The sequence below is a fragment of the Lonchura striata genome, chromosome 1 (genome assembly GCF_046129695.1).
Source record: "Lonchura striata isolate bLonStr1 chromosome 1, bLonStr1.mat, whole genome shotgun sequence".
NCBI lineage: Eukaryota > Metazoa > Chordata > Aves > Passeriformes > Estrildidae > Lonchura > Lonchura striata.
Window position 1 is genome coordinate 123,056,429 of NC_134603.1, and position 23,795 is coordinate 123,080,223.

At 39.1% G+C, this 23,795-nt stretch overlaps 2 protein-coding genes across 5 annotated transcripts in view; one reads left to right on the forward strand and one right to left on the reverse strand.

The window, feature by feature from the left end:
* Positions 1 to 12,821, forward strand: part of JAZF1 (JAZF zinc finger 1) — a 193,359-nt gene extending 180,538 nt beyond the window's left edge. Inside the window, exons 4-5 of the mRNA XM_021538191.3 lie at positions 4,095 to 4,264; positions 10,481 to 12,821. Of these exons, the coding sequence (XP_021393866.1) occupies positions 4,095 to 4,264; positions 10,481 to 10,657 (347 nt within the window). The 3' untranslated portion in view covers positions 10,658 to 12,821. The remainder of the gene's footprint in view (positions 1 to 4,094; positions 4,265 to 10,480) is intronic.
* Positions 12,822 to 13,316: 495 nt separating this feature from the next.
* The window catches only part of TAX1BP1 (Tax1 binding protein 1), a 56,400-nt gene continuing 45,921 nt past the window's right edge, over positions 13,317 to 23,795 (reverse strand). For all 4 annotated transcript variants that reach the window (XM_021538190.3, XM_021538188.3, XM_021538189.3 and 1 more), the window contains 4 exons: positions 21,603 to 21,777; positions 21,096 to 21,241; positions 15,106 to 15,191; positions 13,317 to 14,464 (listed from right to left, as the gene is read on the reverse strand). In XM_021538190.3, coding sequence (XP_021393865.2) covers positions 14,263 to 14,464; positions 15,106 to 15,191; positions 21,096 to 21,241; positions 21,603 to 21,777 — 609 coding nt within the window. In that variant the 3' untranslated portion in view covers positions 13,317 to 14,262. The remainder of the gene's footprint in view (positions 14,465 to 15,105; positions 15,192 to 21,095; positions 21,242 to 21,602; positions 21,778 to 23,795) is intronic.

Here is a 23,795-nt window from a genome sequence, read left to right on the forward strand (position 1 = left end):
GCTATCTGGCTCCAATATGGGATACTATGTGGGTTGTGCCTAGTAGAATCCACCTCCCCTTCGAGGAGCAGTGGCATTGTCTCAGCATGGAAAATTGCAGGGGAAAAAAGGCTGAGCTAGCATTCTTTCCTTGCCTTTGTTTTGTTTCATTTTTTGATCTGCTGGGGGCAGCACAGATGAAGTGAGTCTTTTGGCAAGGTCACTAGAATGAGGAGTGGGAAAATGGCTTTGTGGGCCAGGACTAAGGGAATATTGCATGCAAGGGTGGGTGCAATATTAAGAAGATGTTGCTGAATTATTTGGATAATAAAGCAGTGGTTTAGGTTAGGCCAAGGTAGAACTGTGTAGGGTCTGTGAATAAAAGCCAAATGATGAAAATGGATATTATGTTAAAGAGCAATGAGCTAGCAAGAAGCCTCAGAAAATGCATTGCCAGAGGAGGGAGGGTTTTTTGGGTGGTTTTTTTTTTTTTTTTTTTTTTTGCTATGGTAGAACTAGTATTTAGTTATGGTAATAATATTGTATATTTGTACAGTGCCTCACTGAAAGCATGTGCTCCTCTATCAGCCAGCTGTTCAGATGCTTTGTCTTAAAGAACTGTGTGTTGTTCAGTTGTGGTGGAGGTTTTCTTTTGCTGTTCAGACTTCTGAAGTCTAGTTCTGATACTTTTCAGTGGGAGGAACATTCAGTCTGCTTTCCAAGCATGAGGAGGAAGGGTGAAGCCATTGGCCCACATGCTAGAGGAATGGATCAGCTCAGTGCCCTAAGGGCAGTGTGGCCCTGCAGAGCATCCTGTTTTCCATGAGCATGGCAGCATCCAAGCAGAGCTTAGTGAGGCAGCTCTCTGGGACCTCTCTGAAGAGTTACTGCAAACACTGCCTAAGTCATGCTGGTGTTACACCCTGGTTAGACGCAAAAGCGCTTAATTTCTTTTTTCTTTCCCCCTTTAAAAAAAAGTAAATATTTACAGATATAATTGTGAAACACCAAGCGAGTTTAAAAAAAAAAAAAAAAAAGGGCAAGCAATTAAGTAACTCTGTCTTGATCAAAGTGCGCGCGCTGCTGGTGCCCGGGAGCGCTGCCCAAGAGCCGGGGCAGCGCCGGCTGCGCTGCGGTTTGTGCACCTGACGTGGAGCCCAGCGCTCCGCTCCGCCTGGGAACGGCCTCCCAAAGCCTCCGCGCTCAGCCCGCGCCACTCAATTAAAATACCTCGTCCAGGGGCTGTTTATAATGGCAGCGCCAACCTGTGCGTTGCGCTTTTTGTTTTTCCTCTTGTTTTATTTCCCCCTCTCTGATGTGTTGCGCGCAGTCGGTGAGGCACCACATGGGTTGCTGCTCTTAGACACTGACAACTGAGGAAATTAAATTCTGAGGCAGAATCGGTTAAAAGCATGACTAAATCAGTGTTGTTTTTCTATAACAACTGAAACAACATAATTATTTTAAGGCTGAATTTTTACTGCTGATGAATTTTTTCAAGGCAGTAAATTTTTTTGCATTTTCCTTACACCAAGATCCTTTTAAATACATTTTGGGATGTCTAATTTTTATTTTTTTAAGAGAGTAGAAGTGGTTGAGTTCAGTGGGTCATTGTTAGATAAAAGCAGTGACAGACTGCAGTTCCAGCTTCATATAGTCATACAGCACCATTAGTATTACTGTTTCTTTCAAGAAATACATATTTTTATGAAAAAGATCATTGTATTTGTAAAATCTGTAGTGACATCTGAATTCAAAACTTTAAGATAATGAAGCATTTGCTTTTACTGGTTAAAGAACTGCTTTGAGTGCACTAGAGCAAATCTTTCATTTTTGTTCAGGTAAACAAGTGAAAAGAAAATCATAAGGATGGTGCGATCTCACACATACTTACACACACAGTTTGGACTCTTCTGTCTCTCTTTCTCTTTCACTGAGTCTACCTTTGACTGTAGTACAGGCAAACAGTTTTACAGGAGTAGATCTTACTGTACAAAATTACTAGAAAAATTAAAAGGGCAACCCTTAATCCTTTTAGGAAAACCTAAGGAAATGCAAAATAGTACTGACTGTATCTTCTCCCCACTGTTCTGTGTATCTCTTATTTTTTACATTGTATTGCATATGAAGTTTTAAGGAGCCCTGATTGTTGCTTTATGAACGCATACTCCTTATTATCATTAAAAGGAGTGGTGTCCCTAAGAGATGTTTTACAGTTTTAAAAGAGTGTTTCTTCAGGAGGACAAAATCCTGTTTGGGTGGAAATCACCCACTCTTAAGGGGGCACACAAGGGGGGTAATTATAAAGACAGAAATTGTTGGTATCAGTGTTTAGAATTGTATGTTTTGTCATCCTAGGAGTGCATATGTGTGTTTACAATAGGGTTTTCTGTTTCATTTGCTTTAAAAAAACCCCACTGAGCTAAAAGGTTTGAAAGGAACAGCTTGAGGAATTTTTTCCATCAAGATACAATCAAGGGCAGGAAATCGTAGAAGCAGAGTTGTGGTTTTGCCTCCATTTTTTTATTAGTTAATTAAACTATAACAACTCTTAACTTCATTTTAGGTTAACTGTTCCTAGAGTTCAGAAATATTTTAAGAGGTCAATAATGCTTTCTTTGGCTCTCGCTCATTCCGAGTGGGATGAGGAGCCACACTCAGCAGGGCAGAGTTTTCCAGATGTGCTGCAGGGCCCGTGCGTGCGCTCATGTCGGCGGCTGTCACTGGTGGGAAACCATCCCCCTTTCCTCATCTGCGCTCCATCCCGGACAGATGGGAGCCACGGGATGGGAACGTGGACAGCCTGACATCTGTCCTGAGCAAAGCTCAGGAGCCCTGGCTGCTGGCAGCTACCAGTTGCCACGTGTTCTTACTCAGTGCTGAGTCTGACTGGGAACGCTGGGGAAGGGGCAGTCCAGAGAGTAAGTATGGAGTTTCAGCAGAAGCAGAAACAGCCCTAAAAACCCATTGTACTTGGCAGTATGGGTTTTCCCTGTGAATTCAGAATGTTTTAAAGTGCCGTGAGGCATCTACATTTTCTCCTCGGCATGTAGAGCTGCTCAGAGCTGTGCTCTGAAAGGGCACATGAGGGAAGAGCCATGCAAGTGTCACATAACTGTCTTTAATAGTGGGAGCTATTCCAGCACTTGGAGCCAAATTGTCTTTCAGCAGAAAGGATAAAATTTAGCAGAGCTGGGAAAGGGAAAGAAAAAAGGGGAGGGGAAACACAGCACCACCTCCTGCTGACACCACAGAAGTTTCCCTTAGCTTTCCCTCTCTCTCCCTCTGTGCATATATTTTCTTTTTAATCAGCTGCGGCTCTTCTCTCCCCTGCTTTTCTTTTTTCAAGTGTATTTTTACAGTTGGAATTCTGCTTTTCTAATTTCTCTTGTTTCACATTTAACTTCTTCAGAGGATTTCATTAATAGTTATTGCAATTAAAAAATAATAAATAAACTCAGCACCAGCTGCTCAGATGGCTGTCTTAGCATATCTGGAACATAATGTGGTCTGTTCAGGGCAGCCACACAATGCAATTTATACCCACACCTGAGGGAATGAATTTCACAACTATAATTGCTACAATATAATTCTTATTAATGTTGTGCTATAATTCCTATTAATTCCAAAGGGCTAGTAAATGCATTAGGACTTGTCAACATATTATTTTACACTGTTTATGATCTGTAGAATTACACTCTTCAGTATTGTATTGCATAAAGAAATGCCTTAAAATTAGCTTTAATTGGAGGAGGGGAGGGAGCACATTTTCTGTTAGGGCACTGGGAAAGATGCAAGGATCCTGGTGTTTGAGAAGCAACGAAATTGCATTTTAAAATCAGTCCTTTGAACTTTCTGTGCCGTGCAGTTAACAGTTTATGAAGATATATTAATAATGCCTCTCCTGGTTATTAGAAAAAGAACCACTGGTATCTTTATGAAGGAATAAATAACTACAAGAAAGATACGGTTATAAAATTTAAAATAACTGTCTTCCAGAAAAGACAAAAGTGGGGAAATTGCAAGTCATTGTAGCTGATGTAATAAATGCAGAATGGGTTATCTCGCTGTGCTCTTATTTATTCTTGTTTTATCTGACTACCCTGCTTTTTTAGGTAGTGAATATGATGAAGAGGAAGTAGATTATGAAGAATCAGACAGTGATGAGTCCTGGACGACAGAAAGTGCTATCAGCTCTGAAGCTATCCTTAGTTCAATGTGCATGAATGGAGGGGATGAGAAACCTTTTGCCTGTCCTGTTCCTGGATGTAAAAAAAGATACAAGGTGAGTAGTAGTGCAGACCTACCTCATTTCCTGCTGGTGTAGGTGGTGGGCAAAGCCTCTAAAATCAGTTTGTACTCTTCTCATTTAATAGATTTTCACAATTGTTTTTGTGATATTTTAGCAGAATACTTTATTCACTAGTTTCCTCTCAAGCACAGCCAAGTTTATCAGTTTTACAAGGGATGTCTGTCTGTCAAGAGAGATTACATATAGCAACTCTTTTGCTTTACACAAGCAAAAGCTTTCAACGAGCTTTCTGTTATTTAGACAAATTAATTGCAGAATGCAGGAGGTACTACAAGCAAAATAATCTCTTTGGTCCCTTTCAGAAACATGAACCAAAAAGCTTCTGTCCTTCTGTGCTAGGAACAATTCCTGCTGCTTAACTACTAGAGATACTGCCTCCTCTTTAGTAAGACAGTGCCCAGAGTGCATTTTCTGTTAAAGTGATGTGTGGAATGTGGTGGTTAACATGCAAGTCGAATTCACCTTGGGAAGACAGAGTCTTGCAGAAATTCTGGCATCATTCTGTCCTGTGTCTGAGTTCCCATGACACATCTACACAGCCATCAGTGACCCCACATGAAGGGCTTGCATCCCTTTGTGTGACACCCTGGGAAGTAATTCCCTGATGCCCCCACCTCACCATGTTCTTTAATTGCTCTCCATCATGATAAATTTTTTGTCTTTTTTATGTGATTGAAGCAATTCTAAACTGGAACCTTGAGCTGGCCAATGTAGAACGTGCCAGGATGTTACAGGAGTGTTGCTTCACATGCATCAGTGCAGACAGATGAAATTGTGTGGAACATCTGGCACTTCAGTATGGCATTCTCTAACCACTGACATAATGGAAGTAGAGGGTTAGCACACTTCCTCTAAATAGTTTTCTAAAGTTTTTGCATGAACTGCTGGAAAATCCAACTGCTGAAACACCCTAGAAAAACCATGGTGGCTGGGTTGGTTGTATTTTATGGCTTGTCCTTTAAATAACTGGTAAGTAGGGACTTAAAAGAGAGCAGAATTATGGAAAGAAATAGAGGAAGGCCAATAGCATTTGAGATAAAACAGAAAAATGGAAAACCTGTGCATGAAACCATGTAGTGGATGACAGCCTGTTTCAGTGATGCTGCAGCAGCTACCACATTAACAAATCACAAAACTCAGGTTCCTGTACAGACCACTAAACCCTGACAACACTATTTCATAAAACATGGAAAAGAAAGCAATGTGCTTGTTTCTTAGGGGTATACAAGTCTTTTTGCTGAGATTATCCTGAACTATATAGTATTTATTCTCCAGTTACAGGAAAAACTGAACACCATCTCCAGGGCCAGGGTAGAGGGAAAGATGGTTTAGGACTACTTGAAAGTATTACTTTGCAGATAAACTCACATTATTGAGGATCAATATTTTCCTCGCGTGTGGTAGGAGCTGTACCAGACAGAGGGTACGGTATAAAAAGCTAAATCCCCTAGCTCAGGAAGCAAACAAGCCATGGTGGTTGTTAGAAGTCGTGTGCCCAGAGGGCATCTATGCATTGCAGAAAACATTCACTTAATGGCAAAGTCTGGAAGGAGAACCCTGTAATTTGCTATATCCTGTCTGTTCTCTGTTTGACTGCCAGCCTTCTGTCTTTTTATTGCCCAAATGAGCAAGCTGTTTGTGCCTGCTTCTGCTATCTCACTACCTTCATCTCAAATGCATGAGGACTGTCTATAAGGGATATCTTGTACACCATTAATGGTAGACCAGCCAGGCAGGGGAACAAATTAATGACCCTAAGAGGGGCTGACAGGGAACAGCAGTAAATAAAAAGTAACGTATTCTTGTAAGAGACTCACCTCTGTTTAGTCCTGATAGAAAAGCACATTTCCTTAAACTCTGTCTCACCTCATTTCTCTTTTCTGTGGGCTCTGTTTCCTCCCTTTTTTATTTTCAGCCTATTTTTTTTCTTTTTGCATTTTTATCTTTGTTTCCTTCCTTTAGCTTTGTGTCAGCTGTGTTTCTTGTTTCCTCTTTATCTTCCTTCTGCTTAACCCGCTTGTCTGACGGAGTCTGGGTAGGGAGTCCTGTGATCAAAGCACTGGGATTTTCTGGTGGGTACTGGATAATCACAGTCAGGACTGTAAAACAATTATAGTGCTCCAAACAGGAACACAGACATGCACATACAGTAATTGCCAGGCTCACTTTACGGCTGAGAAAGGATGCATTCCTTTAGGGAGCGAGGAGAAAAGGAGGATATACACATTTTTCTTTTGTCTGGCCTTAGGTGACGTAAGTTTGAGAAGTAGAATGGTATTTTTAGAGATTTTATTTGTATTTCAGTACTGCTTAAAGGACCCAGTAGGGATGGGGCACCTTTTTACAAACAATGTTCAAGGATAAGAGATGGCCTCTGCACTGAAAAGTCATTATGGAAAGGTAAATAAGACAAGAATGAGTACAACAAATACTCCAAAGGAACGGGCTGGGGCGGACAATGGAAACTGTAAGGAGAACATGTTTATACACAAGCCCAGATGTGTATCAGAAGCCCCACTGGCCTCCTGCCCAGCTGCTGTCTCCTGGCGCTTTCCCATAGGCAGTGCAAATAGTAATAAAGGTTTCGTTGTTCTTCAGACACTTTATTTTTTTTTTATATTTTGCTTATTACATGTATTGGTACTCTATATAGTGTGGCAAATATTTTCTTGAGAAGCCACAGATCCTGGGAGAAATATTTTTCTTTAAATTACATGTGGAATAGTCACAAACATCTAAATTACTTTATAGTTTTTTATTTATGGATTTTTTTTCTTCTTGAGATTAATCTTTGATGCCTGAAATTTGATTTTTAGAAAATTATCTGTGTGATTCTAAGGAACCCAAAGGTATAATCCTTGTTTCTGTGGAGTTCACCCTCACCAGACTTTGGATTCACATCTACATTTAGATGTTCTGTCCAGAAGTGTATGGATATTGAGTAGGTAATGTGCTTTACAAAATACTGCCTTGTAGGAGCTAAAATGGAGATTTATGAAGGTGTTGATTAGTTTTCATTTTATTCAGTACCCCTGAGTGATCTCTAGCTCTGGAGGAAGACTTTGAAAATGTGTCTAAGATGTAGGTAAGTTTACTCAGGCAACATCCAAAGAGCAAATGAAATTTGAGACATAGTAGATACAACAAACCTCACAAATAATACATATGCTAGAATAGAGAAAACCCTGGAGTATTTGTCCTAAATTTTCTAGTTTGAGCCAAACAAGAAAAATAAAAGAATACTAGATTTCAGTGCATACAGAATGTAGCTTATATCCATTCCTTTCCTTGGCCTTGGGCAAGAGGAGAAGTGGTACCTTCCCAGGCTGCTGCCACTGGGCTTGCCTGTCTGGATGAAGGTCCTGTCAGGTGGCACAAACCCCCAAGAAAGCTGACCCATGTATGGTGAAACTCAGCAGAGCTTAGGGAAAGAGAGGGAGTGAGAGGGAAACAAGGGAATTTACTTGAAAGAAGGGAGCAAGCCAGAGCTTGCAAGTCAAACAGAGGAACTGGACCCACAAAGAAAACTTTGGGATGAAGAGCCAAGAGTACAAAAATATGTATGAATGTTGAAGGCTGAAACAGGAAATCTCTCAAATCATCATTTTGAGATGCTTTTCCTACTTGAAGTGGGGCTGGCAAGTTCTTTGTAGTGTAGTGCCTTTGTGGGTCCTGCCGTGCAAAAAGGGCCCTGCCCAACAAGAGACTTTGTGTCCTTGCAAACCAGGTAGTGCCAGTCTAAACTTCTCTATCGCCTCCAGATCTGGTCCCAGGTTAATAATTGTTTCCTCCTGTTCAAGATTTTTAGAGTACCCTTCTCTATAGCCATCTTCTTCCTCAATCATCTCTGAGAGTAAATAGTGAGCAACCTAAGTAACTAGAGCAATAAAAGTGATGTACGAGTTTGGCCGTGGCTTTTGCTACACCTCAGCAAACTCAGCCCAGACATACAACAAAGTGTTTACATTGCAGCAGTGGAAAAAGTGCCAAAGACTGTAATACTAACAACAGTTTCCTTTTAGACAGAAGTACAGGTCAAATTTCACATTACACAAATTTCACGTTGCACAAGCTCCTTATGCTCTACATGGTTACTGTTTTTCAAACCTTCCATGATCCAATTAATCCCTTTAGGTTTCTGCTGTAGCAGCTCCTTAAATTTTTCTGCCTGAAAATACTTTCTCCCCCTTCACCAAGGAATGGTGTACTGGGGCTGATGGATCATTAAAAAACCTGGATCAGGAAAAGAGTACCATTGGCATGGAATAGTGAGGGTATTTGTGATTGCAGATTTACAGCATGTGTAGCAATAATAGCTCAAATGTATCTAGAAGAGATTTCTTAGAAAAATTAAAACAGGAACAGGTTTTTGTTAGGAAAATATTGTTATTATAGGTAATAGGGCTTGTTTTAAAAATTTCATTGCAGTAGCAAAAGTTTAGTAGGTCACCCTCAGATTTTCTCCTCTTTTAAAGGCACAGGTTCTTAAAGGATGCCTTATGAAGTCCTCCTGCCACCCAGTGACAGTCCTGGCCCACTCACCCCAATGGCCCTGTGTGTGCTAGAGATTGAAACTGTGCAAGATGATCCAAAAGCTGCCCCAGGATCTCAGATTACTTGCAGGGAATTCACCTGACTGCTCTTGAGGCTGATGTGTAGCTTTGATGTGCTCTTGCAGTTGTGGTGCTACAGCTTTCAGATAAACCCTGCCCTGATGGCTCATGTTCCTGTGTCTGGTTGGTGTTGGAGATGGGGGAGTCTCAGCTCCCACATCTCAGGAGACAGCTGTGCAGGGGTTGTCCAGAATTTTTAAGGGTGTAAAGGACAATTCAGAGGCTGGATTTGCAACTTCAGGTAAGGATTCACTGCTGCATATTCTGAAGGAACATGAATCTGTGGGAGCAGCAGTTGCTTGCAGTCTTGCACCTCTTTTCCAGAGTGGATATTTGAGTTTTTCTGTGAGTTCCAAGCTGGAGCTTCCACTTACTGTGAGCTGCACATTGATAAAATTTGTTTAAAAGAGCCAAGGGGAATTTCTGTTATGTGCAGCATGAGGTAGTGGTTCAGCAAAGACAAAATCCCTATGACCTCATTTAGTGGGTTGTTCAATATCTAGGGTGTTGATTGATTTTAGCTTTTTCTTTTCCATTTCTTTTTAATCTTTAAAAAAATACTGAGATACATATCTGGAATCTTTAGAGAGAACACAGGAGAACCTTGGAACTGTCTTTTTGTCACAAATCCTATCTTCTTCAGTTTCATTCTAGGAGAAGCCCAAATGAAAGACAGTATGCTTTTGCTTATTTATCCAAAAATCCAAGTTCTTTTAGTGGGAGCAGATGAGAGAATCCAGTATTCTGCACAGAACAGTACCATAACAGCTACTGAGATCACAACAGCTTCTTCCATTTTTGCCAGAAATATGTGAAAAGGAATATAGGGGTATTACTTTGATTTATGTTTAGTAAGGTTTTTTGGTTGACGTGGCAGAAGTGTGGCCTGTTTCCTGCCCTTGTAGTGTAACAGGGTGTGTGTTGTGTTGCTGTGTTTTGCACTAGTGGGCATAAGCTCTCCAGTCTTAGCTGTGAGTATTCCCAAACAATAGCTATTTTGAAGACAGCTTCTCTGGATTATTTTTTAAGTGTCCTGTGTAACTTTTTTGAGTTAAGCATTCCCTGCAGTTATTTCTTTGGAGGCAATGTGTAAACGATCAGAATTTGCTGGATCTAAAAGACGTATCTAGAAACAATGACACGAAACAGAACAGACCCACCATGAGGGAATCTCAGCTCTTTAAAGAGGTGTGACCTGAGTTTTCATGCCAATTCTTTGTTTGCTTGTAAATGAACGTCTGAATAAGATTTGTCAGTGCTATATGAAAAAGATGTCAGGACGCAAAGAGCAACCATGTGTTAGCCCATTAAATGGTATTCTTTGGGAAGTGATGTATATTGGAAGATAAACATCAGGATTAGCCAGGTAGATGAGTTTTGAGAGCCACACAAATTCTTGTCCTTGTCCCACCTGGTACCTTGGGAGTGCAGCCCATGTGTAATACCCAGTGGGAGTTCCTGGCTCCTGGCAGTTACCGGATTTTGCTCATAACATTGATCCATTTTCAGGTTATAACTGGAAGCAGAGCCCGTGCCAACCCACCTGAGCACTGACATTTTCCCTTCTCCCTCACAGAATGTGAACGGTATCAAGTACCACGCCAAGAATGGCCACAGAACACAAATCCGCGTACGCAAACCATTCAAATGTCGGTGTGGAAAGAGTTACAAGACAGCTCAGGGCCTGCGGCACCACACAATCAATTTCCATCCCCCCGTGTCTGCTGAGATCATCAGGAAGATGCAGCAATAACATGCTGGTCACAAATGTGCCAAGAAATCCTCACCAGCAGTTGCTGATTTTGAGAACAGCCACCTTTTTCAGGGGAAGCACTCAGCAACCCTTTAAAAAAGTTAAATGCATGCTTTAAAATTTTCTGTAATTTTGGAATGATGTATCTTTGTAGAGTTAATGATTTTGTACATTTGCACATGTTATCATCTTACCCATTTTCATTACTTTGAGATAAGGTGCTATAAAAGCTATAGGTTCTTCAGAACATTTTTCTCCAAAAAAAAAACAAAAAAATAAGAACTAGGGGGACGTTGCGTATTTAGTTGTACTGACGTGTGGGACAGGAGCGCGAGGAGGAGAGCTTGGCACTGACATCCTTTCAAGATTGTAACATGATGAAGACTTTCGATGCATCTGTCAATGTGTGTGCAAAACCAAAACAGTACCGCCCTCGTCAAACTATAGTTAACATGCCTTACATAATGGAGTTATCAGTGGAGTAGCAAGTCTTTTAGGTAATGGAAATATAAATAAGAAAGAATGTTTAACATAATATGCTAAAAATATTTTCATACTTAAATAACATACATAAAAAGGTGTGCTTGCTGTATTTTATATTATCTTGCAAATCTTTTTTTTTCTCCCTCTTGAAATGCTGAAAACCTTGCCGTTCGAACTAGTAAACAATCACTTTAATGTTAGCAATTAAATTTTTTTCTCTGTACAACATGTCATATTATGTTCATGCCCATCAAACTTTTGAGGACCAATATCCCAGTCCAGCTAAATATTTACCCCTGACCTATCTGTTAGAAGGACATTTGGAAATACTTAAGTGCAAATTTATGTGTGTATGAGAAACAATTATCTTCATCTCAGATGAAGTTTTGAAGCACTTTGTAGTTCTCTATTGCCAACAGATTTAATGTTTTATGTGTTGCCAATTCTTGCAACTACTGTACGAGCATGTGCTGCGGTTGCAAATAAAAATGAGAAATTCAGCGCATGGTTTAAGGAGGTCCGTTAGTTGTGCTAAGGGAGTTCTAATGCCTCTCCCTCACATTCATTGTGTTTTCAGATTTTCTTTGTGCATTTTTTGCTTCTCATTGTAGGTCACCGCATTCCATTTGGAAGTGTCTGTTTAGCTTTACAATTAATTTTGCTGAAATATGACATTTGAGCCTTATTGAAGATTAAGTGCTTCTTGCAGCAGGTGGTCAGAGACTGACTTAAAAGCCAACATGAGAGCGCTTCGTGTCTGGACCATACCTGAACATTTGTTGCTTGCCATCCTGCCTTGAGCATTCTTCTCACAAGTGCTATTCCTGGAGTTCAGTTGGCCGGGAGCAGAGGTGGGTACCCTCCACCAGCCCTAGCCTGAACACTCCTTTGCCTGGCAAGGGTGCAGGAGGAACTCCCAGTTTTAACACAGTCATCGCCTTGGCTTGGTTCCTGTTTTTTTAAGTGCAAAAGAAAGCTCACATAAAGGAGGGATGAGCTTTCCCTATTTTTTTTCTAAAGCTTTAAAGGAAAACTTTGTAAGGATGACAATTACCTTTTCTCCAGCAGAGTAAAAGCCTCACTAAAATACGTAAGAATCATCCTAATGAGTGTTTAGAACAGCCGAAGTGAAGCAAAACATCCCTCTCTCAGATGCCAGAGAGGTGACCGTGACAGCCAGGTTTAAAGGATGATCCAGACATGAGAGTTACTGGTACACACAAGGCCCCAAGTGGCCACTACCCACCTTCTGCAGCTTTGGCAACAGATCTGGCCAACAAACACGTTTTGGCTCTGCTCCTAGTGCAAGAACTACAGGCTGGGCGAGTTCGTTCAACAGCTAAACAGTTGTAAAACGTTATTGTTGCATGTAAATTCCTTTCAACTATAAAACTGAAATTCCAGTTTCTATTTACCTATTCATTGTGACAGTATTATTAAACAGGTAAAGATGGGACTATTTTGTTATACTGTGTATAGTGAATGTATTGTACTGTGTCTGTGAAAAGTGTGCTTTAAATTATATTTTCATATGTTTTGTTGGGGACAAAGTACTTTAAGTTTGAAAGTGACAGAGGTTTGTTTTAGAACTGAAGGCAACTTAAAGAATTCCTGTCAGGAAAGCTGCTTATAAATGTAAATCAAATCACATTTAAAATAAACTGCCTCTGACCTAAAAAGACTGCTCTTTTCTCATTCCTAGAGTTAGGTTTTTGGGCTGTGTATAGTATTTTATTTGTTTATTTTACTTTGGTATCATCAAACTCTTGCAGCCTGTTCTAACTGTTTTCATCTGCTGTTGAGTTACATGAAGAAAAAAATTCATGCTTTACCTCAGGCCAACTCTTGGTTATAAAGTTCCCAGTTATAAAAATCTTTAGACTGCAAATAGCACACGAGCACTGATGAGTTGCTGCTGCCCAGGACACTGCAATTCATCCACGTCATGCAGTTTTTAGTTAAATCCTGCATTAACTGGATATTGCACATTCAGGAGGGAACTGCAGTCAACAGAGGCTACTCTAAGCCTTAATCCCAGCGTCTCCCTCTCAAAGAAAGAACATAAACAGATGTGAGGAGCAACCCTGTGTCATACAACACCGAGTCATTTACTCTTAAGTGAAGTCTATACTCTGTTTAATTTCAAAATGAGCAGGAGGGAAAATAGACCACTCACTCCATGAACAATTCTGCTTTTAATGTAACAAGACTACTGTACAGCAAGTGGGAAGCAAATTTACTTAATACAGTTAAAGTAAATATAAAATGTTTAGATATACACACGTGTTTTTACTTATTGGAAAGAAATACATAAAGTTAAAACGCAAAAGTTTTTAAAAGCCAGAAGGAACACAATCCACTGTTGTGAAAATAGAACAATATTTTCTACTGAATAAAACTGCAACATAATGGCAATGACTTTTTTAAACAATTACTTTTAGGCATTTAAGCACAGCAGTCTCTTTCAGCTCAAAACCACTGCCTTAAAGTATAACGTACCTCATTTAATGTTATCCCTTAAGGCAAACATTCTACATGTGAAACTGAAGTATTTACCATTCCTCTTGCTGCAAGCCTGGAATCTCACAGTACATGCATCTACATCTCAGAAATGTACTAGAAAACTATATTTTCATAGGGTAAGTAATGTAACTTTCCAATTTAAGTGTTACTCAGAGAAAAACTATATGGATTTGCTAGGAGAAACACCTGCTTATTACATTTTTAATTGTGCCTCAGTTATCAAGGGTAAGAGAAATCACAGGTGTTTTTGGTGATCTTTTTTAAATGTAGCTGAAGAACACCATGAAGCCGGTCTCATTTTTTCTGAGGCTCAGTCACTCCTGTGTCCTTAGGCATTCCACTAAGTAGGGGAAGAAATTCCGCTAAGTAGGGGAATAAATAGCTACATATACAACAAGGTGGGGGGTTGTGGGTCTCCTTAGTACAGTGTTAGGCAGAGAGAGAAGATAACCCCATAGCAGCTTACTGCCATGGCTCCCATTAGAGTACATGAGCTTTTAATCAGAAGTTTGCACTGTTACAGAAAGCTGCACTGCTTTTGTTTCGGAGATGGACTACCAAAGTGGTGGGGTTTTAAGCTACACTGCAAAACAAAGTATTTAATCAAAATTTAATACGTTCTGATCAAAGTGCGTCTGGACATGCCTCTCAAAGCCTTGCTGGTCGTAGTCGGGCGGGAACTGCTCACTGCACATGGGACAAACCTTCCAGTGGCTCTCAACGTGCTCCTCAAACTTGCTCTGGTCGTAGTTTGGGGGAAACATCACATCACAGAGAGGGCATTTCTTCTGCACATCAAAACTTCACGAGGAGGTAGAGAGAAAGAAAAAAGGGAACAGTTTATTTCTATTTATTCTGTTAATGCAAACTAAAAGCAGGATCCGGCTGCCACCGACATTCAGAACTTTACTACCAACTTCAGTTTGAGTGGACTTTGTATCCAAATATCATTCAGTTCATTTAAATGTTTTTCCAAAAGCACTCAATACAGTCAGAGTAGTTTCACATGCAAATTCCAAAATAACCTGGCATTTTAAAAGCAACATAATTTTGACCTTATTCCAGCTACCACTGAATACAAATCTATTGAATGCTTTAATGGCCAGTTTCATGGGAAACCACTCTCTCTGCTCATAAATGCTTGCTCTTAGCGAACATAACACTTTATAAAAGCTCTAAACTTAGGTTCACAATTAGGTTGGCAAGAGAGGGGGGAAGAAAACAAAAGTAATTCATTCATTTACTAAAAAAAATTGTCAAAATTCCATCAAAGGTATAGGATGAACGGCCTGCCCAGTCTCATGGCATATTCTCTGCCAGTTAATAGTAATCCAAACATTCACTGAAAATGCCCAGTAGCTTTTCACCTACACCCCCACCCTTGGGTGGTTCTACAGAAACCTCTCCGTGCCCTTAAAGACCAATAACAAGATAACATCTACCTGGAATCAAAGCAGAAGCCTGTGCCCCGCTCACGCAAGAGTAGACTTGGAGGATCAGGAGCAGAAGGTGCAGTGTTGTCATCATCCTATTGAGAAGAGAAAGTATTGTAAAGACTAACCCCTACAAACAGTTGTTTCTTTTTTTTTTCTCAAGATGCATTTTTGTTATCAAACACAAACCCAGGTGAAATTTACCTGCACTCTGTAATTTCTGCAGCATAAGTTTTGCTTTTGTACATCTTGGCTCTATTCTGCAATTCAATAACAGAGCAGAAAAATGGAATAATTTCCAGGCGGAAATACAGCTATATTCCAAGATTTTTGGAACTCCAATTCCTACCTCATTTTCCTTTTTATCCCAAAGATGCCTTAAAGGCAAGGGCTAGGAATTATTTAGCTGATCTACAAAAAACAATGTGCAAAGGAGCACGTATAACAGCACACATGCTGTGTTTTTTACAGATAACTACATTATCTGTAAAAAATTATCTGTAATTATTCTAATTATCTGTAATTTTTACAGATAACTCATATGCAAACATACTTCAGTTTTAGGATAGCGTACTTTTCCCTTATGAAGGATTAATGGAAACAGGGAAGGATGGGAAAATTTCCTCAATATTCTTCTGACAACACCTGTTTGGTTTCAACTATTTAACATTTCCATTAAGAAGGCAGTGGGGCCTGCTATGACAAGATGCTGGCAACAAGCATAATCTTGCAGTCTGTTTGCTTTGCACCCGCAGTGAAAAGAGCATGAGAGTTTTAAAACCATCAGTTGTTCCTTTTGTCATAAAGGAGACAGGATAGACATATTAAGAAAGAAAAAACTATTTTGTTTAAAGTACTCTCATGCTACAGTGCTAGAGCTTGTACAAAAACACAACAAATTTGCTGAATACCAGACTGAAGCACACTAGGACTTAAACAAGAAAATTCATGTGCATCTTCCATCAGTAAAACAGTTCCACTACAAACACTGGCCAAATTAACACTTAAGTCTTAGATAATTTCTTCAGTAAGAAGAAATTAACTTTTCCCCTCCTCCCCTTTTTTTTTTTTTTTTTTTTTAAAGGCATTTGGCTTACAGCTGGTCACTTGGTAAGATAAAATTATTTACAGCTTTTGCCCTCTCTTTCAGCTTCTAGCAAGTGTGGTACCCTACCACGTACAAATGTAACACTCCTCGTTCCTTTTTGAGAAACATCTGAAAAAAAGGATGATGCTTTCCTCTGTATAGGCACACCTGCACATGGCTGCCTTGCAAAAACTCTCTTCAACACAAGGCAAGCACATGTAAAAGCTTTCGGAATGTCCTAAGGCTACAGCTTTCTCGTGGCCCAGTTCCCTTAATTGAGAAATTCATACTGTGTGTTCCTTACAGCAGCTTCTGACCCAGGCCCTGTACAAGAATGTCAATACTAAGTATGTACTTAGTATCCCTGTTAGGATACGGAACATCTGTCTCTGCAATGTACTTCTGCTCTTGGCAAAGTCACAGGGATCAGTTCTTAACCTTTTGGGATGCCTAACCCACACAAGAAGAATGCAAATGTCTCTCTGTTGAGCTGACCTCACAGAGATGTTACAGAGATTACTGTGTAACCACGGCATGGCCAAACAGGAACCATGAGAACTTTATCTTACACTGAGAGGACTTCTCAACTATTCTAATTGCAAGTTACAGTAAACACTATACAGTCACCAAGAACTAAAAAATCTCACACAGCACCCTGAGCTAACTCAGAATTCCTGGAAAACAGATATTCCGAGTTCAAGAACTATCTCTGACAGCTCAAAGACAAATATGCATTGGTTTTTAAAGCTGCTTTACAGAGAGTATGACAACTGCTGAGACACCAAGCCTCAGTGCCTCAGTGGCTCTTGCTATGCTGTGTGTTAAGCAAAAGCATCAGCTTACTTCGATACTATGAGGTTGAGTCATGCAAGTTCTTTTGATGAAAGCCCATTCCATATTTTGAGAAAGAAACAGTTTAATCTGCCCTTTATGTAGATCCAAAGCCACCTTTCTGGCAGTCCAGACTGATGATGAGGGACATGGACATGGCTGCACATAGTCTGAGAGCCCTACAGTGCCCTGCAGTGATGTAACACAGTGGGTACACAGTCTCAGGTCCTTAGGAAAGAAACTGGTACCATGGATCCACAGGCTGGCATTGTGATCCTGCAGCAGAACAAGTGCCAGGCCCACTCAACTAGAAGTCTAAATAATTAGGCGAACGAATTATAAAGGATGTCTTTAACATCATGATTTAACCATTATCACTGGACTCTACCTCTGGCTTTTTAAAAAACTGCCACAATGAGTTCCACAGATAAAGTGAATCATAAAGATAAATACAGTATTACACACCAGAGCATGGTAAAAATAGGATTTGCCACTAGGGGAAGAAACTGTCAGAAGAGCAACTTGATTAGTTTTACTGAAACCAATCAATTATGTCTCAAGTACTGCTTTCATAATTACAATTGTAAGCAGTTCCATGATTGTTGGAAAGGATGGATAAATATAATTGCCTGGTAAAAGATTCACAATAGTACAGCCAGGATGAAAACAATCCCCCCTACTGGCTGGACAATGCCCTTACCTACAGGTAAGTCCAAAAGTCAAATGGACTGTTCCATCTCAACCCCCTAAATGTATGGTTCACCCCGCACCTGTAACCCTCCCCTGAAGCATCAAGTGCCTGTAACCCCACTGGCCCAAGTCTTGTTCCAGCCCACCTCGAAGCCCCCTGATAAGGGGTCTCCGAGGGGCCAGACACCCTCTTGGAATCCCCGCTCTCTTGGAACTTCCATGCTCTCCTGGAGCATCCCCTCTACCCCTTGTCTCTCCCCTCCCCCATCTCCTCAGGCCTTGCCACGTGCTCTGTCTGGCAGCTCCAAGCAAGACCTTTCACCATCCCTAATAAAACTTATATTCTAAGAGCAGCCTTCAGAGATCTCTCGTCTCCATTCATCTAAGCCATCCTCGAGCACAGCCTTCCCTACACAGCATTGTCAAACCGAAATTAGAAAACTGTGTGATACAGTACAAAACCCCATCTCCAAGAGCTACAGATCATTCTGATATGCAGAAGTAAGGAACCAATGCCCATCCTAACAGACAGAGAGCTGACATGCAGAGCAGGTATACTGGGAGGGAGGACATACACATTTTATTCTGTGATTCAGTTCTGCTGTGGGAGTGAGATGAAACTCATTCCTCTAGGCCTCTCAACCTTTCTGCAAGCAGTCTGCTTTCCCAGGAGACACCTGGATACCAACTGCTCTTCTCATGTTCTCCCTATGCAAAAGATAGTAATTGGCTGCCAGGGTCAGATCAGGCTAATAATGTATTGTGGGAAGTTTTGCCAGAAGAAAGGCCATTTTGGAATTACCTGAAAAAATATCCTGACCTGGTGCTCAGTTGCCAAGAGTTACATTCTTCATCCCCTACAAATTTACCATGACTAAAACATTGTTTAGTAGTCTCAGGTAGGTTATACTGGGTTTGCTGCCAACTGTAATTAGGACTAAATTTCTAAAATTCATATATATATATGTATGCATGTATGTTTTGTTTATGGATCTCTCCTTTACTGGTAGGAATTCTTTGCTCCCAACAATTCCATTTTGGTCAATTACAGGATCATGAGTAAATGGAAAGTTAAGTGTTGAGTAGATGACAGCAGGAACTTGCAGCAAGTTAGCCACTCCAAAAATCACCACTGTGCACATGCTCAGCTGGCACTATTAACACAGACCAGTTTATCCCTCTCAGAAATCACGGTTTAATTGGCCTATGAGTTCCAAAAGTCAAAGCTATCACAATCCTAGAAACTCTTCCCAGTCATACAAAACTGAAGGGTTTTTATAACCGAAGACACGGAAGTGCCCATTTCTAAGGAACCAAGTTTTGGGAGAAACCAAATTGGAACACAACAGAACATAAATTCTGAGGCATTTGAATATCTGGTGTTATATTAGTTTAAGAAATTAAGGATGCTGTAGTCACTTCCACCTCATCATGGTTGTTTTGGTAGTGGTTCACCTAGCATGATTAATATGTCTATTTATCAAAGATATTTTAGCCATGAAGAGGTGGAAGTGGCTACAACACCCTTAATTTCTTAAGCTAATAAAAAGAATGTGGACAGGAGGACAGCAGAAGTCCATACAATGGTAGCATTTTAAACAAAGCAGCAAGCCTACCAGTGCTTTTCTTCTGGGAGGAAATCTTCCTCCAGCAAAAGGCTCTACATCCCACTGGTTGACAAAATGCAGAGAACCACATCTTAAATATCTTATTTCAAAAAACAGCCCAAGAAACTGTAATCTCTTCATATTTATAATTTTATATTTGCTGTTTCTTCTGTACAAATGACAGACTCTTCTTTATAATGAATCACTTACATACGTGGAAGTTTTTCCTGGTTATTTATTTACACCCTGCCTCAGAACTGTTTTATCTTTGGCATATTACTAAGCCTCCCTAGAAAAATTCCTGCAGCTTCTCATTTCCATATAAATTTCTACGCTATGTATACAGTCTTTTTAGGTAAGGAACAAGCAACTGATTCTCCATTGCAAATAAAAATAAAGACACAAGTTATTTGATTTAAAGGCACCTTTTCTCAAGCTGAACTTTATTTAAGCCTGTTATATTCCACCTCATTACAAAAATCCAAGCTGTGTCTGCAAACGAGCACAAGACTCTAGCACTGTTTCTCTTGGGTTTGCAAGAGGGCAAAGCACATAGATCAGAGAAAACACCCCGCTAATTAAACTGCAGCAGATGACTAAAGAAGAGAAGAGCTTGTCAGATGTAATAGCTACGTCAAGAATGATCAGATTAAATATGCAAAATGTGAAGTAAAGGTGGGAACAGCATTAAGCTCACATTCGAGATCTTGAACAGGCTGCAAAAGCTCTGACAGGTTCTCTAATTATTCACAGTAATGGACATTGAGAGCAAAAGGTAGGAGGGAGAAATACATTTTTCTCCATTATAGGTGCTGAGCACCAGGGCTAAAATCATGCCTGTCTGAACACTGATCAGTTTCTGCAAAGGTTAATAGCAATTAAATGTGGCAAACTAGACTAAATGAGAAACAGGTCATGATACCACTGTACTTGCAAAGAGCACAATACTTTGCAGAAAGGTATTTCTTGTTTAATATTTTTGAAGGTGCAAGAGTACTTGGAATAAGAAAGAATAATAGGTCTGCTTCTGTTCAAATGAAGACATGCAGTCCAATTTATTACAGTATTTTTTATACCAGAATGTGCAAGTTAACTGTACTATAAAGAAATGTAACCAGAAACTTGAAACAGCCAAAGCCCTAAAAAAAAAAAAAAAAATCAGTGCAAATGTATCTCTTTCAGTTCAATCAGCTTTAGGCAACAGTCAATTCAGCTCTTTCAAATACATGTCCAGCAGCAAGAAGCATTCAAAATGGAAATGAATAAATGCAGATTTGCAGAAGACAGAACAAAAGATTAACAGATTAGAATAATGTATCTATTAGTATACCAATTTATAGTCAGCATTTACTGAAAATACTGGTATGTGAATCATTTACATTTTTATTTCTTCTGTTCCACTTTATTTCCTATATTCCTATTTAAAAAATGAGTGAGATGTGGCTACATTTTGAGCGCTCATTCTATCACACAGGACAGAAAAATCATGAGCTGAGATTACTTAACTTTTTTTACTTTAGTACTTCAATAGAATTAAGAAGCTACTGTCTTAATACCAAAACAAGCTGTCAGTAACTCAAGAGATTAGGGGAACAAGTATATTATCATCAATGGAGTTTTTCCCTTCACAGCAAGCAAAAGTATTTTTCAGGGAAAAGAAAAACCAATTCCAAATTTACATAACAATAAATCTGGTTTATCAGATATGGAAAACTTATGTGAAACTCTTGGTAACTCATCAGTAAACACATCAAGGAAAATAAATAACAAAAAAGGTAACTTGCATTGCTGTCCTCAGGATCTTCTAAACCATCAGGCCGACTGAGATTGCGTGAAGGCTGGCTACAGACTACATCATCTAGCTCCCAAAAGGAACTTCTAACAGGTGGTCTTTGGATCTCATCAGGATTAAAAGCGCCATCTGCTCCATCTGAAGAAAAATTAATTAGGACATCTTTGTTCAGTAGACTATATTTTGAGATTAGAGACATGCTACCATACCTTTAAAAATCAAGAGTTAAAACACATTTTTGGTTTAGACAGTATAAAACAATAGGAGAGAATTAGCTTTTTTCAAAGGCATTTAAAACTTTCTTTACCTTACTGATTCCCATAATAAATTAAGGCCCTTTACTGAAGTTCATCAATCAGAAAAGGTTCTGTAAACCAGTCTGAAGATTGTTGGTACTTAACCTGCATTCAATACTTAATCTGCCTTTGAAACAGAGAGGGAGAAATTATATTGGGGGGTGGGGGGGGGGGGGGGGGGGGGGTGTCTGAAATTTATTTACCTCTTCTTTCCTGAATTGCATAAGGGTTTCCATATTGCAATACTGGTAGTCTACTTGGCACTGCAGGAACTGGTCCATTTTCCTCTGAATATGGGTTGCGAAAATGTAATGTCGGCTGTGAAGTCTGTCCCTCCATCATCCTTCCAGCCTGATCTCCTGGTGTCCTGCCAAGCTCCTAAAAAATGCAAAGTTCAAAATGTAGTTAACCTGTGGAGTCCTAACAAAATTTGAAATGTTTATGAAATATGTTTTTAAAAGAAAAAATCTGCTAACCTCCCTAGTGTCTTTTAATCTTGACCTTATGCCAAGTATATCATAAATACCAAAAACAGTCAGTGAAGAAAAGACAAAGAAGACATTTTAAAGAGGTATTATTTTTTCTTGGTTTGTTGTCAGCTAGTTCTAAATACATGAACAGAACTGCCATGTTTTTCAAGTGCCTGCATCCTTTTTACAATGAAAAAAATTAGCTAAATCAGTAAAAATCAGTAGATTGACAATAACAACTAAAGATAATGTGCAGTGAGAAAAGTTTTTAAAAGTTAAAATTAAAAAGAAAACTATTCTTTTTTTTCATATCATACCATACCATTCAAAAATGTATCATTTTAGTACATGGAGCACATCTTTGTACCTATTTGACATAATTCCATATGAATTCATGAGTGGCAGATATTTAGTGAACTATTAAGTACATTGATCCCTTCTGATACTTAACAGCAATATTTTAATCAGATCATTATTTAAGAAATGATCAAACAGAACTCGTCAAAAAATGAATATACTTAAAATTCTAGGTTCCTGCACATAAACCATACATATGATAGTAATTACAAACGATAAAGGGGTTTTATAATTTAGAAACCATTAAAACTCTAAGATCTTAAAAGACACTAAAGTGACTTCAGTGTGGTCAATGCATCAGCTGTAATTTATCCCAGTAAAAATCTTTCTCACCCTTCCATTCAACGAAGTGGGTTAAGGGAGAGAGCAAAATGCCATGAATATCAAAAAGAATATGCCAAGCAAAAAATCCTGAGATATAAATATGAAAATAATAATTTAAAAATAGGGACTGTTAAGGGAGACATGCTTTCCAGTAATGTTCTTTCTGATTAGTATTTTCTTCTGGGTTCTCTAAGTTCATGTTTAATATTTGCTGATGTGATGCTAATAAAACCCTCAAAGACTGAAGTGTGTCTTTTCCCTGAAGACTTTAAATTGACACTTAAAGCCAAAGCTTCAACTGCCAATTCAACTTCATAAAAATTAAAAGTCTGTTTAAGAAAGGAACAATTCAATTTTTTTTCTTCCAAACGGGTGAACTTCAGATCAACCTATTGAACAGAGAAATGCAAAAATCAAGTATCAAAAACTCCTCTGAAAACAAAACACTACTCAAATGCAAAAAGACCTCATGTAATGGATGTCATCTGTCCTCTAGATACAATATAAAGTTATGCCACTGTTACTTTAGATTTATAAACTAAAAGGAACATATGATTAAAACAGGTAAGATTAAAAAGCTAGGATTGCACATTTTAGTGAGTGTGTAAAATCTAAGTAATTCATCTTTACTCAATACAAAGCAGAAACAATAAATTAGCAACGAAATCAAGATTTTCCTTTTTAAAACCAATTTCTTCTGCAATAAAAAAGCAGTTTAAAATGAGAGGCAGTGGCATTCGTACTTCAATTGTAGTATTACATACAACTGAAACAGAAATATGACTGCAAAAAGGTAATGCAAAAAACCTTAGCCATAAGTTGGACAGCTAGAGACTGATTTAAACAAAAAAAATAAAGCTAAGTATGTAAATAAAACAGAAACAAAGTCATTTCGTAGGTTTGAAGAGACAGCAAATGAACATTTTTTAGAAAGCTATGCTTGGTTTATAAACAAACACTGAAATGAGTATAAATTGAAATGCTGTTTACTACTAACCCATGCTTAACCTTTTAAATCATGGGTCCAGTCTAGCAAGGCACTTTGATTCTTCTTTGTAATGTAAATATCTATAAATTTGGCAGACAAAGTTCCAAGCTTTAATAAGCTTCATACAACATTATTATTATTATTATTATTGTTGTTGTTGTTGTTGTTTATTATTATTACAGTTGTTGTTCTTATGTGTGGTATTTAAAATTACTCCCTCCAGCTAAACTAGCCTCACCAAAACTCAAACTAAAATT